This window comes from Myotis myotis, unplaced genomic scaffold (assembly GCF_014108235.1).
Source record: "Myotis myotis isolate mMyoMyo1 unplaced genomic scaffold, mMyoMyo1.p scaffold_m19_p_7, whole genome shotgun sequence".
NCBI lineage: Eukaryota > Metazoa > Chordata > Mammalia > Chiroptera > Vespertilionidae > Myotis > Myotis myotis.
Window position 1 is genome coordinate 9983054 of NW_023416379.1, and position 16413 is coordinate 9999466.

A 16413-nucleotide genomic window follows, 5' to 3' on the forward strand; every position below is an offset into this window, starting at 1 on the left:
AGTCAACTTACCTTTTCATTATGTGATTGAAAGAGTTCTGCATCTAAGACAGTTTAAAAATAATTTTAAAGGGAAAGTTGTCCACAATTTACCTCTCAAACATGTCTGTGTGCTTCACATCTCTTTTCCTGAGGAAAGGCCCACAGAAACAACCTTTCTGAAAACTTGAAATTCTTTCCCGCCATCCTCAGTGCAAGTAGACTGCAGCTACCCTTCCATCCTTCCACAAGCATTTTCATGTTTCAAGTCATCCAAATATCAAATATGTTCTACCTAGCAAATAACAGAATTTGTTCATCTTTCTCCATGACTTCACCTTTGAAACTAACTCAAATGACACTGAGTCAAATGAGGGTTCATGGCCTAGGTCCAGAAGCTATACCAACAGCAGCAAACAAGCCAATGAAGAACTGAAACTCGTAAGGTTTGGCCACCAACGAATGCCAGTTTCCTATGTCTAAGATCTTGCCCCCAAAGAGACACTAGGGAGAAGATGCATGCATAATTTTTTAAAGCTATTTTTAAGGAAGAAATGTTTAGGACGTTGAGAGGTGGGGGAGAGGTGCCTTGCATCCTCGCTCAGCATCCACTTGCTAGAATCATACGCACTTGGGCACAGCAATCGGAAGGGCTTTGCTGGGAGTGCTAGTTCTGCTAGCTCTAGTGCTCATGTTGCTTTGAGCTCTGGAACCCTGAGAAAAACCAAGATCCCACTATAAAAGGTCTAAAGCCACAACATTAAATAAGATTCCAAAGTGCTACTGACTTTTTGAAATTCATTTATAGTCATTATATTAACAAAGCCCTTATAGGTGAGAGATGGGTTTTGGTAAATTTAGCCTCAACGCAGCCCTTCCCTGACTGTCAGTCAATTCGCTTGCTCATTCATCCTGCATTTATTGTACATCTACAAGAGGACAAGCCCTGTGTTAAGCAAAGAAAAAGAAGTGAGGTGTAGTCCTTGTTCTCAAGAAACATAGTCACATTCACTGTGCAAATGTACAACTGAATTAATGCCACTCATATTTGACAAGATGGAGCATCAGAGAAATAATCTTTTCTGTGATCTTAGTCAACATTCTGTATCTGGTGGACATGCTGTTCTTTACATTCAAACACCACCAATGCCTCTTTTACTTTTAACTTTATTTGGCAAAGCAGCACTGCATAAACTGTTCAGTAACTAAGACACAGCTTACACAGCATGTTCAATTCATACATTATCAGCAGCGAGTTAGAAACGAAATAAAACTAAGCTACAAGTCTAATATAATTTTAAAGAAAGAAATGAAGAACTATGTCAGTTATGTCCAATCTGAACTGCTGAGTGTTAAGGAACATCACTTTCCACCTTCTTAAATTTTAATATTTACAATTGCTTAGTTTTAAGGTACCAAAGCAGCTGATTGTATCTACAACATGCTATTCTATGACACCACATCAAAAGCTTTAAAAAGGGAGCTCACCTCTATTTTCTTAGTAGCATCTCACAGACATTAAAAAAAAAACAAAGAATTTTAACTTGTGAATGGTGGTGTTATCTGATACACAAACGCAGTCTGAAAAATTAATATTGGAACAGAATTAAGTGTCTAAGAAAAGAAAAACCACTCCTCCAAATCAATTAAAAAACTAACTTTCCCATTTTGCAGAACGCCTTCGCTTAATATTTTAAAGTAAAATGTATACTTTGCATCCTTTCTCTACCAATTTGGCTTTTGTGCCTCTTTGAAGAATTAGAAACACTACAAAACCACACATTTTCATGCTGAAAAAAAGTGTAACAAAGTCCAAAACAAGCTGTGATGCTGTGGTTTTCAAAAGCTTTAACTGAGATGAGCAATCCACTGTAATATTATATACTGGTCAAGCTGATGTTGCTTTTACAGTTCGTCCCTGGGGGGGAAAAAAGAGAGAAATGTGTAAGTAGGAGTTACATACTGCAAAATTTGACTTTCTAATAGTTCAGATACAACTATTAAATCAGTAAAAATACACTGATCCCCAAGCAATATATTTTTAAAATAAAAAGAGCAAACGGTCCCAAGTCAAAGCAAAAATGGAAATCAGCCATTTCAAACATCTCTCATGCAAATTAAGAATGAAGTATGAAACCTAAAGTACCTGATTTCTTTTCTTTTTAATTCTAAAGATAACCTTCTGCTTTCAAGACCAAAAATTCAGAGAAATTAGTTTTAGATCTAGGATCTTGCTAATACTATTGTAAAATGATGACGAGTATTTGAGTTCAAGTAAATTTTTACAGTTATAGTCACAGAATTGGACAAAAATTTAGCTTTTTGCTTAGAGTATGTTAGGAGTTGTTGAGTGGGTCAATATCAACCCAAACTTTTGTGGGGAAAAGCATCATCTGTAGGTATAATATACCTGTCAGCTGATTTCATAAGGCAGCTTTATCAGCTCCAAAAGAAACCATTCGCTCAGCCAGGTGTAGCACTGTACCAGCAACTGCCAGTGAGAGGAAGGAAGGAACAAAAATGCAATCTAAAATAAATGGTACGGTATGTAAATTATACCTCAATAAAGCTGTTAAAAGTGAAAAAATAAAGCTACCTGAAAAGTCTAAAAGCTTCATCTCTCAGGGTATTCTAAGTGACAAAAACAGTACTTCAGAAGTAAAGAAATTTGATGTTTGCAATACTCTCAAATGATTCAGGAAAAAAATATTACATATATGGATATACAGGGAGGGAAGGAGTGAGAAAGCACATGTGGAAAAGTGTTAGTAATTGGTTAACTCTGGAGGAAGAGATTCAGGAGTTCTTTGTACTATTTGTACAACTATTCTGTAATGGAAAGTTTTTTTTTAAAGGTATTAAATTTAAAAGGAAGGTAAATAAGGAGCTAAAATTTCCTAGATAAGTGGTGAACTAAGGAATTATCAGATAATATTCTTTTTATTGAATTTGGTAAATTGTGCAAGAAAATACTTTAAAAATTACTTCTCCCATAAGCTACCATTGTCATACAGTACTGGGTTACCTTTTAAACAATAAATCATTAGTTTTGGTTCCACTTAATATATTCTTCTAAATAACTTAAGTACTTTATTTCTCATAGAGTAGCTTTTAATATCATACAAGCATTAAATTATGAGTACTTGCAAAGTGCCCAATTCATAAATTAACTTGTGCTTTTTATATATGAAGATTCCACTATTGTTTTGTAAATAATTAACCACATTTTATTTACCTGTTACAAGGCATTAAGGATATTGTAAATAAATATCTTTATTGCCCAATAACATAGTACATTTCCAAATATCCTCTCCATTTAGAAAAAAAAATTTTTTTTTAAAGAAAAAGGATAAAAACTCTCAACAAACTGGGTAGAGAGGGAACGTACCTCAACATAATAAAGGCCACATATGACAAGCCCACAGCTAACATCATACTCAACGGTGAAAAGCTGAAAGCTTTTCCTGTAAGATCAGGAACAAGACAAGGATGCCCACTCTTGCCACTTTTATTCAACATAGTACTGGAAATCCTAGCCAGAGCAATTAGGCAAGAAAAAGAAATAAAAGGCATCAAAATCGGAAAAGAAGAAATAAAACTGTCTCTTTCTGCAGATGACATATTATATATAGAAAACCCTAAAACCTCCACCAAAAAAAGTTTGAATATACTAATTCAATAAATTGCAAGACACAAAATCAATATACAAAAATCAGTTGTATTTCTATACACTAATAATGAACTATCAGAAGAGAAATTAAGGAAACAATCCTATTTACAATTGCATCAAAAAGAATAAAATACCCAGGAATAAATTTAACCAATGAGGTAAAAGATCTATACACTGAAAACTATAAGACATTAATAAGACATTGAAGACACAAATAAATGGAAAGATATTCTGTGCTCACAGACTGGAAGAATTAATCAGGTTTAAATGTCCATACTGTCCAAAGCAATCTACTGATTCAATGCAATCCCCATCATAATTCCAACAGCATTTTTCACAGAAATAAAACAAACACTCCTAAACTTTATATAAACCCCCCCGCCCAAACCCCAAAGCAATAATATTAGAAAGAAGAACATGGTGAAGATATAACACATCCTGACTTTAAACTATATTACAAAGCTATAGTTATCACAACAGTAGGGTATTAGCATAAAAACACATAGATCAGTGGAACAGAATAGAAAGATCAGAAATAAACCCACACATATATGGTCAATTAATTAAAAAGCCAAAAATACACAGTGGAAAAACAACAGTATCTTCAATAAATGATGCTGGGAAAACTGGACAGCCACGTGAAAAATAATGAAACTGGACCCGTATCTCACACCATGCACACAAAAAATTAAACTCAAAATGGATTAAAGACTTGGATATAGGATCTGAAACCATAAAACTAAACTTATTGTGGTAATTACTTTAGAATATAAATATATATATCAAAGTATTATTTTGTACACTTAAAACTCATACCAGACTGTAGGTCAAATATATCTCAAAAAAAACAGAAAACATACTGCAAAAAAAATTTCTAATGATGAAACAATGTTGATATTTTATGAAATGAAAAGATTACAAAATAATGCTGCTGAGTGAGCTCAGGAATACAAAAGAGATGTACATAGAGTTATGGATAAAAGAGTAAGAAAAATTACCAAAATACTTATAGTGGTTATCTCTGGGTTCTGGGATTATGGGTGATTTTACTTTATTATTTGTACTTTATTTCTCTTTTTATGATGCACATGTATTACTTTGGTGTCAGTAACAGTATTGTTAAAAACAAATAGAAGGAAATGTATAGCACTGAAGTGGGAAAAAAAATTAAGTTTAAAGACCCGATTTTTAACATTTTTGCACCAAGGAAAACCAAAAATTTTTTGCCCATCCTTGTATAACTTTGTCACAACTAATACTCCCAAATCTGTATAACTTACAAGTTAATTTTTCCTAATGTTCAAAATTCTACATCATCATATCTTTCTTTGTCTGACTTACATATATAACTCATTTATAATAAAAAGTAGCATGTCCTAAATTTTTAGAGAGTCTCTTAAAATGGCTATATATGTGCTAAATATTTCATCAGGTTAATAATTATGTACATTTATTACTTTGTTTTAAAATATATAATTATATATAATTAGGTTAATAGCTCCAAGCTACTAACATTTAATATTATATATTCTAACATTTAATATTATCCTTTTTAAAAATATGTTTTATTGATTTTTTTCTTCTGAGAGAGTGAGAGTGAAATATCAATGTGAGAGTGGAACATAGATCAGCTGCCTTTTGCATGCCCCCTGCTGGGGATCAAACTTGCAACCCAGGCATGTGCCTTAACCAGGAATTGAACCGGCAACCTTCCAGGGTATGGGACCATGCCCAACCAACCGAGCCACATCAGCCAGGGCATATCTGGCAGTGGAATTTGACATGCCCACTAATCCCCTGCTTTTCTAAATAGTTTCTATCACATCTCCTTAGCAAATGCTAGATCTCATGCTCTCAGAGCACTGCAACTAACTCTGGATTCCTCCATTAGAGAAGGATGAAAGCTGGTGAGAAACAAGAAAAGGTTCATAAGTGCTAGGATGAGTTGCTAAATTAATCCCAAAGAAAATCTGAAGGAACAAACATCATCTAGCCAGGAAAAAAACTAAGGAGCTTTTTAGACGACAATTCGCAAATGCGGGTGGGCACTTAGAAAATTATAAGGAACCTTTTAACCAGATTCTATCCTTACTGCTAATGCCTTAATTCAGACTACCATCATTTTACCCATAACTTGCTATAGCCACCTTCTGTTACAGATTCTAGTCTTGTCCTTTTCCAATCTACTCTATCACAGCCAGTTAGTTATCTTTCTGAAATGTAATTCTGATCACTGCCTAGCTTCAGTACTTCAATTGCTCTCTACTGCCCTCAAGACAAAGTCTAAACCCTCAATACTGTTACTGACACCAAAGTAATGCATGTGCATCAAAGTCTATATAGCAACGATTTTCAACCGGTGTGCCACACAAATTTTTAAAACATGAAATACTTGACTATTTAGTCAGGGGCACTGACCTCCTTTCCCTTAGATTATCAAATTAAAAAATGACAACAGCCAACATACAATAGCCATCCAGTGTGAATGAATCAAAATGATACCTATTTTTTGGTGTGCTGCAGAATTTGAGTAATTAGTTTATGTGTGCCATGAGATGAAAAAGGTTAAAAATCACTGCTCTGTAGGTGTACCTCAGAGATATTGTAGGTTCAGGTTCAGACAACTGCAATAAAGCGAACATCACAATAAAGTGAGTTACACAAATTTTTTGTTTTCCCAGTGAATATAATAGTTATGTTTATATTGTAGTCTTTTAAGTGTACAATAATAGCATTATTTCTAAAAAACACTGTACATAATTAATTTAAAATATCTTGGTGCTCTCCCTCTAGGGAGCGTGCCAGTGCCTTTCCTTCCCCCTCTACTTCTCCTCTCTCCCCCCGCCCCCGGAAAAAAATATCTTATTGTTTATAAATGGTAACCATCACTGAGCCATCAGTGAGTCATGACCTTTTTGCAGGTAGCATCTTGCCTCAATGTTGATGGCTGCTGACTGGTCATGGTGGTGGGTTGTTGAAGGCTGGGGTTTCTGTGGCAACTTCTTAGAATAATAAGAACAATGAAGTCTGCCAGATCAACTATTCTTCCTTTCACGAACAATTTCTCTGTAGCATGTGATGCCATTTGATAGAATTTTACCCACAGAACTTCTTTCAAAACTGGAATCAATCCTCTTCCACCCTGTACTACTTCATCAAATAAGTTTATGTAATATTCTAAATCCTGTTGTTATTACATCAATCTTCCCAGCCTCTTCACCAGGAGGAGATTCCATCTCAAGAAACTATTTTCTTAGCTCATCCACAAGAAGTAACTCCTAACCCATTAAAGTTTTACCATGAGATTGCGTAATTTAGTCACATCTTCAGGCTCCACTTCTAGTACTAGTTCTCTTGCTATTTCCACCTCATCTGGAGCTACTTCCTCTATAGAAGCCTTGAACCCCTCAGAGTTATTCATGAGAGTTGGAATCAACTTCTTCCAAATTCCTGTTTATGTGGACATTCTGAGCTCTTCCCATGAATCATGAATGTTCTTAATGGCATCTAGAATGATAAATCCTTTTCAGGTTTTTAATTAACTTTGCCCAGATCCAACAGAGGAATCACTGTGTCAACTATAGCCTTACACAATGTATTTCTTAAATAATAAGACTTGAAAGTCAAAATTACTACTTAATCCAGGTGCTATAGAATGAATTTAAGTTAATAGGCATGAAAACTGTATTAATCTTGTTCATCAGAGCTCTTGAGTGACCAGAGGCATTGTCAATGAACAGTAATATTTTGAAAGGAATCTTTTTTTTTTTTCTGAGCAGCAGGTCAACAGTGGGCTTAAAATATTCAGTAAACCATGTTGTAAACAGGTGTGCTGTCATGCACATTTTGTATAATTCTTAAGGGCCCCAGGATTGTCTGAATAGTAAATGAGCATTGGCTTCAGCTTAGTCACTAGCTGCTTTAGCCCCTAATAAGAGTGGCAGCCTGTCCTTTGAAGCTAGGCATTGATTTCTCCTCTCCAGCTATGAAAGTCTTAGATAGTACCTTCTTTCAATCTAAGGATAGCTGTTTAGTCTACATTGAAAATCTACTGTGTGTGTGTGTGTGTGTGTGTGTGTGTGTGTGTGTGTGTGTGTGTGTGTTTAGAGAGAGTGGGAGGGAGGGAGAGAGGGAGGGAGGAAGAGAGGGAGAGAGAGAGAGGTATAAAGATCGATGTGAGAGAGACACATTGATTGGTTGCCTTCCACACACGCCCTGACCGGGGCTGGGGAATGAGCCTGCAACTGAGGTACGTGCCCTTGATGGGGAACTGAACCCAGGATTCTTGGGTCCCTGGGCTGCTGCTCTAACCACTGATCAAACCCGGCTAGGGGAAAAAATCTATTGTTCAATGTAGCCACCTTCATTAATTATCCCACTAGAGCAGGGGTGGGCAAACTTTTTGACTCGAGGGCCACAATGGGTTCTTAAACTGGACCGGAGGGCCGGAACAAAAGCATGGATGGAGTGTTTGTGTGAACTAATATAAATTCAAAGTAAACATCATTACATAAAAGGGTACGGTCTTTTTTTTTTTAGTTTTATTCATTTCAAACGGGCCGGATCCGGCCCGCGGGCCATAGTTTGCCCACGGCTGCACTAGAGCTTCTGGATAACTTGCTGCAGCTTCTATATACATCAGCACTTGCTCCACCTGGAGATTACCTTCTTTCCTTAAACACCGTAAACCAATTATCTACTAGCTTCAAACTTCTGCAGCTTCCTCACCTCTCTCAGCCTTCAGAGAATTGAAAAGGTTTAGAATCTTCCCAGGGATTAGGCTTTGGCTAAAGAGAATGTTGTGGCTGGTCTGTTCTTTTACATACAGACCACTACAACTTTCTCCCTATCAGCAACAGGCTGTTTCTTATCCCTCATGTTTTACAGGAGTAGCACTTTCAATTTCCTTCAAGGACTTTTCTTTTGCATTCACAACTTGGCACAAGAAACCTAGCTTTCGACCTGTCTCAGCTTTTGACATGCCTTCCTCATTAAACTTAATCATTTCTAACTTTTGATTTAAAGTGAGAGACATGCAACTCTTCCTTTCACTTGAACACTTAGAGCAGTGGTTCTCAACCTTGGCTGCACATTAGAATCACCTGGGAATCTTTTTAAAATTCTGATTTCTGGGCCTCATCCTCAGGAAATTCTGTTTCTTTGTTACTAAGGTTGTGGCCCCACCTCATAACAAAGAAAGAGAATTTCCAGAGGATGAGGCCCAGAAATCAGAATTTTAAAAAGATTCCCAGGTGATTCTAATGTGCAGCCAAGGTTGAGAACCACTGACTTAGAGGCCATTGTAGGATTATTAATTGGCTCAAGGAGAGGGAGAGAGAAGACAGCCGGTTGGTGGAGCAGTCAGAACACAAACAACAATTAACAATTAAGTTAACCATCTGATATGGGTGTGGCTCGTGCCAACCCAAAACAATTACAATAGCAACATCAAAAACCACAGATAAAAAAAATCTCAGATCATCACAAATATAGCAATAATAAAAAAAGTCTGAAATATTTTAAGAATTACTGAAATGTAACACAGACATACAAATGAGTAAATGCTGTTGGAAAAATGGCACCGACAGACTTGCTCAACCCAAAGTTGCCAACAAACCTTTAATTTGTAAAATAACAGTATCTGCAAAGCACAATAGAGCAAATCACAATAAAACAAGGTATGCCAGTAATGGCCTGTCTGTCTTGTCTTTTGATTTGTTGTAGTTTTTTTTTTTGGATCTCCCGTATGACTATGAATGGTCAGTTTCAAAGTCACAGCTGTATATTCCTGAACTAGTACAGTGCCTGGCATAGTGGGCACACACATACTTACTGAATAAATATAATAAGAAGGTCCTCAAACTGAAAAGTGTTTAGTAACAAAACAAATTTCTCTTGGTGTTAGTCTCTGTCTCTCCTCCTCCCTTCAGCTCTAAAAACCAATGGAAACATATCCTCAGGTGAGGATTAACAACAACAAAATTCCACCTCTGGCCTGCCAAGTGTGGTTCATAAATCCAGGAGGTCACTGTTCAATTCCCGGTCAGGGCACATGCCGGGGTTCCAGGCTTGATCCCCTGTGGGGGCATGCAAGAGGCAGTCAATCCATGATTTTCCCTCATCATTGATGTTTCTCTGTCTCCCTCTCTCCCTTCCTCTATGAAATCAGTAAAATAAAAAAAACCCACCTCTAATTAGAAAAACAAAATACCTTTTCCTTCATTAAATTATAGATAGCATGCTCAATACTAATATTTATTGTATATAAAACTTTAAACATAAATAAAAATCTGAACTCTTATTTAATATTGAATTTCAATGATATGTTTCCCCCTTTATACAATAACAATCAAACAAATATATAATGGTATAACTATACTAAAAGAAAAGTGAAGGAAGATTGTAATTTGTTGTTAAACTACATCTGATTATTACTGACAAGACTGATAGCTTTTTAGTTTGTTTTTAAGAAGTGGCTGTGCTCCAGGTTAGAATTCAAAGAAAACAACTTTATAACTACATTAGGTGAAGAATAAAATGCAATTCCTAGTAAGATATCCCAGAAATGGCCAATCAGAATTTAGTTAAAAGTAAAACTCAGTTTAAACAAACTGAGTTACATTCATTACCATTTTTGCAATTAAACATTCATTCAAAAACAAAATTGAGAAATCTATTATACTTAGATTTAACAATCCCATGTTACTTATTAAGAAAATAATGGTCTTAAAATAAATACCTCTGTCAAATAAAAATAGACTCTAAAACAAGGAAACTGTAAAGCCTTTCTTATTTTGGCATTTAATTCCAAGTGGTCTTAGCTAAGTCACTTTTACTTTCTGACCGAACTCCTCCCCATGGGAGGGAGTGGGAAGAAGAAATCTTGGCTTCAAACAAAATATTCCGATTATGCTGAGAGGTACAACAAAATGGGCGTCATAATGAGCCATGCTGTGCTGGAGACTATGCTGCATGCTGCTGGCCCTTTGGGGGGGTTTGTGAGACCTGGGCACTCGTTTTGAGTTGACAGAAACCCTTCCCCTTCCCTCCCCAGGAACTTAAAGTGGGTTAAAAACTGGCTGGCCTGTATTTAGAACGGCAATAAGCTACTTGTTATAGTGGCTCTGAAACAACAGCTGAATATGAAACAGGCACCGGCTGTCAGACACCTAGGAAACTGACTGGCAGAGAAGTCAAGCTGAGAGGATGAATGTCCTCTGGGATTCTGACACCTTGGAAAACTGGGACAAGAATATCTTTTCCCTTCTTTCTCTTTACAACAATGTTACAGTAGAGAGTGGAGGGGGCAGGAAATGATGGCCCCTTCTCTTCAAAGCGAAGCTTTTGCTTCCATGACCACACAGCATCTATACAAATGATTTGAAAATATAGAAACAGTGGCGGATGATGAAATCTCCTTAGCACTAAACTGCAGTTTAAAAAAACACCTTTGTGCCAACCAAGTCTCACCCTCCCTTCCCCAAAGATGTGAGTTTAACCAAAAAAAGGGCAGACCATGCAACTTTTCTACATTTTTAATGTAGTGAATTTCTGATGTTAAAATGGAGCAGCATAAAAGTAATGACCAAAAAAGCAGCTCTTGCAGGCTAATGTCTTAAAATCCACACCCTTTCACCTTGCATGTGTGGAAGAAGAAAGAGCAGAAGGTAAAATCACTTCCACCTGGACCACTGCTTTTCTTTATCTGTTAAAGGCACGTATATCACTCCCATCAGAGGTTTCATTTTGACACTGCCATCTTGCAGCTTGTCGTACTGCTCAAGCATCTGATTTCCACCCGCAGGACCGACCGGCAATATCAATCTTCCACCAGGCTTTAACTGGTCTATTAGCTAAAAGAAACAAAAAGAAAAAACACATACATATGAAGTTATAGATCTTTTTCATCTTTATGAACAGCCTTGTGTCCATGGGCAGAAAGTATAAATGTACTTTATTTGGTACACATGTACTTTGTTAAACTTATCACTCAATTCTCACTTACTCATCACCTCTCTCCTGAAAACGATGCCCAGCTTCCTAGATCCTCTGGCTTCCTAGTTTTGGTTTCTGCTACTCCCTCTCTCCTTCCTCACTTTTTTTTCTGATGTAATTAAAGCAACTCCTCCAGAAGTATTCAGTGAAATAGTGCATGGAATATTTAAGAGAGAGTGGTTGAGATGTGCAAGTCTAAAACTATCTTTAGTTTACATATTTGGCAATATGTGTGCGTACAGAAGTCAAGGTTAGAAATCATTTTCTGTTTAGAACTGTGATGGTCTGTTCCCTTGTCCTGTTGATTCTAATGCTGCTATTCTGCAGTCAGGTGCCTTTCTGATTACCAATCCCTAATAGATTTATCCTTTTTGTTTTTCTAAAAACTTTTAGAATCTTTTCTTTGTACTTAGTATTCTGAAATTTCATAGTGATATTATGGTTCTTTTTTCCTTTTAAAAAGTTAATTGTACTGGACACTCAGTTCTTTTCAAACTATAGAATCATGTCCTTCAGTTCCTGAAAACTTTCTTACTCAAGACTTAGGGGCTAATTGTTTCTTGTAAGAATTTCAAGCCCCTCTTTTCAGACCCAGGCCTCCTCTCTGATTTCCCAGGTACCGCTGCCTCCAATTTCTAAGCTGCTTCTGCAAACTACTTCTGCATTGACAGCCTCTGCTGCCTCTTTGGTTTCACTTCCTCCACCTTCCTGGGTCAATTATTGCTCCATTTCCTTTCTATTTTCACACATTTCAGAGTTCAGGACTGCAAGTATACTCCCCTAGATAGTTAAACTAGAATTTATGTTCCTGTTTTGTTTTTCTACTTGTTTTGGGGTGACATCAAAGAGGAGCATAGACATCTTTACTCTGTTATCTTAAAACTGGAAAGCCCCTTCGGCATATATAAAATATCCCTCTAATACTTACAAGTGCTACTGTGTTTAAAATCATATTGCACTAAAGCTAGAAATGTCCTTTGAGATCATCTCAGGGTCTTAGTAGAAAACATGAGTCCTGTACCCAAGCCCCTTCATTTAAACACATTTATTTCTATTTGAGATTTTAATTGTTTGTACCAGGCAGCTGATATTCTTTTTTAAGTTAAAAAAACAAGCTACTGCCTAGCTGGCTTGGCTCAGTGGATAGAATGTCCGCCTGCGGACTGAAGGGTCGCGGGTTCAATTCCAGTCGGGGGCACATGCCTGGGTTGTGGGCTCGATCCCCAGTGGGGGCATGAAGGAGGCAGCTGATCAATGGTTCTCTCTCATCACTGATGTTTCTCTCTCTCTCTCCCTCTCTCCCTCTCTGAAATCAATAAAAATGTGTTTGTTTTTTTTTTAAAAAAAACAAACAAGCTACTGATCATGTGTGTTCATATATGAAAATTCTTTGAGCTATTTATTTATGACAGTGGTTCTCAACCTTCTGGCCCTTTAAATACAGTTCCTCATGTTGTGATCCAACCATACAATTATTTTCGTTGCTACTTCATAACTGTAATGTTGCTACTGTTATGAATCATAATGTAAATATCTGATATGCAGGATGGTCTGAGGTGACCCCTGTGAAAGGGTCATTCGACCGCCAAAGGGGTCACGACCCACAGGTTGAGAACCGCTGATTTATGACATACTAGAGGCCCAGTGCATGAAATTTGTGCGGGGGTGGGGGGATGTGGGGGGAAGACCTCCTCAGCCCAGCCTGCACCCTTTCCAATCCCGGACCCCTTGGGGGACTAAACTGACAGTCGGACATCCCTCTCACAATTCTGGACCGCTGGCTCCTAATTGCTCACCTGTCTGTCTGCCTGGTCGCCCTAACTTCCCCGCCTTGCCGGCCTGATGGCCCCTCACTGCCTCTGCATGCCAGCCTGATCGCCCCTAACTGCCCCCTTCCTGCTGGCCTGGTGCCCCCAACTGCTCCCCCCTGCCAGCCTAATCGCCCCCAACTGCCCCCCCCTGCCAGTCTGGTCACCCCCAACTGCACTCCCCCTGCCGGCCTGATCACCCCCAACTCTCCCCCTCTGCCAGCCTGATCGTCCCATGCAGCCTGCTATTTAGTCATTTGGTCGTCCCTCACTAAGCCCCCTGCTGGCCTGGTCACCCCTCACTAACCCCCCTGCAAGCCAGGTTGCCCCATGCAGCCTGCTTGTTCAGTCGTTTCGTCGTCCCTCACTAACCCCCCTGCCGGCCTGCTCATAGGCAGCCATCTTGTGAGAGCATGAGGGTTAATTTGCATATTACCTCTTTATTCTATAGGTTTGGGTTTTTTTTGACTTGTATACTTTTCTACACCATGTTACTATTTCAATTAAAATGTGTTTAAAATCCACTGGTTTTGTCTTAAAAAAACAAACAAACCCAAAATACAGATGACAGAGCCAGAAAGAATAAATGATTTTCCCAAAGTCATTTAGCCAGTAAGTAGAAGTCAATGATTAGAACAAATTCTCCAACTTTCAGCTTCTCATAACTGATCTAAATATACAAAAAAAACCCCTTTCCCAGGTTGGAGAGTGTATGAGACCCGGCCGAAAAGACAATGTGACCTGTTATCTAGTCAAGAACTATGTAAAACTCCTATGTAATAGAAACCCAAGATTTCAGTGAACTTAACCTAGGATTACTAAGGGCTGATACAAGTTTATCAGAATCTTACAAAATGAAAAATCAATTTTGTACTTAAATATTTCCTTGATTATACTGTAATATACAATACTGCAATATCCTTCTCTCTCATTGTAGCAATGCAAATTCTCCCATTCTGAAGATCTGTTCAAGTTCCATTCCTGTATGAAGTCTCCTTGACCACTCATTGCAAATTCTTTTTGCTACCTTGAACTCCTACAGGATTTTATTTTTCATTCAATATATGTCATATGCTAATGATAATATCACATCACTAATCTCCCTGTTACATGTATGATACATCTCTTCTAGGGTATAAGCTTTGTGAGGGTAAAATATATGACAAATATCCCTGGTCTCTCCCAGGAACCTAATAGTCTTGCATATTCTGGTATTTAATAAATGCCAAGTGATTATCAGGTCATGAACTCCAAAGGTATTTTCCCAATTCCACTGGTACTCATTCTTTGCTGGATAAAATACTGCTTCAAAAGACAGACATGAGCTAGGGTTTAGTAACCTTGATGTCATTTATACAACTATTTGCATGTGGAAAAAGTATTACCTACTAACTGTAACTAAAATGCATGACATAAAAGTCTATGTTCTTAATGTCTAGAAGTCTCTTATCTATAAATCTTTGAGAGTTTTAGTTGAATAAAGCACACAAACACAGAAAGAAACAACTCACTGCCTGGGGCACAACGGGGGCTGCAGCGCCTACGTGAATAGCATCATAAGGGGCTTCTTCGGCATATCCCATTCTTCCATCCCCCACTGAAAGAAAAACATTACGCTTTTAATACCTGTTTGGATAGAACGACTTAGTGTGAAGATTTTACAGCAGGAAAGAATAGTTTTGTTTTTAAACAAACAACTCCTTTTGTTTGTTTTTTGTTTTTTTAAAGAAATGATGCTGGACAAATGAATATGCATATGGAAAAAATATATACTTGGACCCCTACACCTCATACATACACAAAAATCAATGTCAGGAAGATCAAATACCTAAGTATGAAAAGCTAAAATAACAAAGCTTTTGAAAAATAAGAAGAAGAACGTCTTCATGATTTCAGAGTAGCCTTAAGCAGGACACAGGAAGCACTGGAAAAAATTGTTAAGTCTAACTACATTAAAATTAAGATTTCTATTTATCAAAAAAGTACCAATATGAGAGTGAAAAGGCATGCCACATAGTGGGAGAAGAGATTTATAATATGCATAAATAGACAAAGAGCTAGTCTCTAGAAGTTCTACAACTCAAAGAAAAATATAAACAACTCAGTATCTGAACAGGCAGTTCACAAAAAAGGAAATTTAAATGCCCAAACATATGAAAAAGTGTTCAACCTCACTGGTTAATAGTAAAATACATAATTAAAATCACAGAGATACTCCTATACACTCACTAAGTAGGCACAAAGAAAAATCTAATAATGCCAAGTGTTGATAGAGATGTAGAACAATAGGAACCCTGATACATTGCTGGTGGGAATGTAAAGTAGTTCAATCACTTAAAAAAACAACAACAGTTTTGCAATATCTAAGGGAACCCTGTGAACATACAATAACACACCTACATACTGTATAATGTATATATGAATCTGGACTTAGGTATACATGTGGTCACAGCAGCATTGTGAATATCCCCAAGTTAGAAACAACCAAAATACACATCTACAGAATTAACAAATTTTGGTGATGTTCTTACAATGGAATGCTGCACAGTAATAAAAATGAACTGTATGCAGAAAGATGGGTGAATCTTACACACAAAATACTGAATGAAAGAAGTTAATCATCATAGAATGTATACTGCATGATTCCATTTGTCTAAAGTTCAAAATTAAAGGAAACATTTTTTTTTTTATGTACAATTAGGTAGCAAATGCATGGAAATAATAATATTGGTTTCCACTAGGGAGAAGGGAGGGAGTTATGATGAGGAAAAAAGAAACTTGAGGATATCCAAGGTACGAATAATGTTCCATTTCTTGATTAGTGTGGCAATTAAACAGATATTTATTAAGCTTCACATTTATGCTTTATGCATTTTTAATGTTTTTTTATTTTTCACAATACAAAATGTGCTCCTATGGAAATATGTCCATTGTATATTGCTGAATGGAAAAAAGTAAACTA

At 37.1% G+C, this 16413-nt stretch overlaps 1 protein-coding gene across 4 annotated transcripts in view; it reads right to left on the reverse strand.

The window, feature by feature from the left end:
- Nucleotides 1–762: 762 nt before the first annotated feature.
- Nucleotides 763–16413, reverse strand: part of PCMT1 (protein-L-isoaspartate (D-aspartate) O-methyltransferase) — a 38629-nt gene continuing 22978 nt past the window's right edge. Inside the window, exons 6-9 of one of the 4 annotated variants that reach the window (XR_004969024.1) lie at nt 14963–15048; nt 11332–11501; nt 2389–2469; nt 763–1896 (exon numbers count right to left, since the gene is read on the reverse strand). Coding sequence is in view for 2 of the 4 variants with exons in the window: in XM_036318464.1 (XP_036174357.1) it covers nt 1884–1896; nt 11332–11501; nt 14963–15048 (269 nt within the window). In the remaining 2 variants the exon portion in view is untranslated. Of the gene's footprint in view, nt 1897–2388; nt 2470–11284; nt 11502–14962; nt 15049–16413 lie in introns of all 4 variants that reach the window. The other 3 variants (XR_004969026.1, XM_036318464.1, XM_036318465.1) reach the window with 3 other exon arrangements.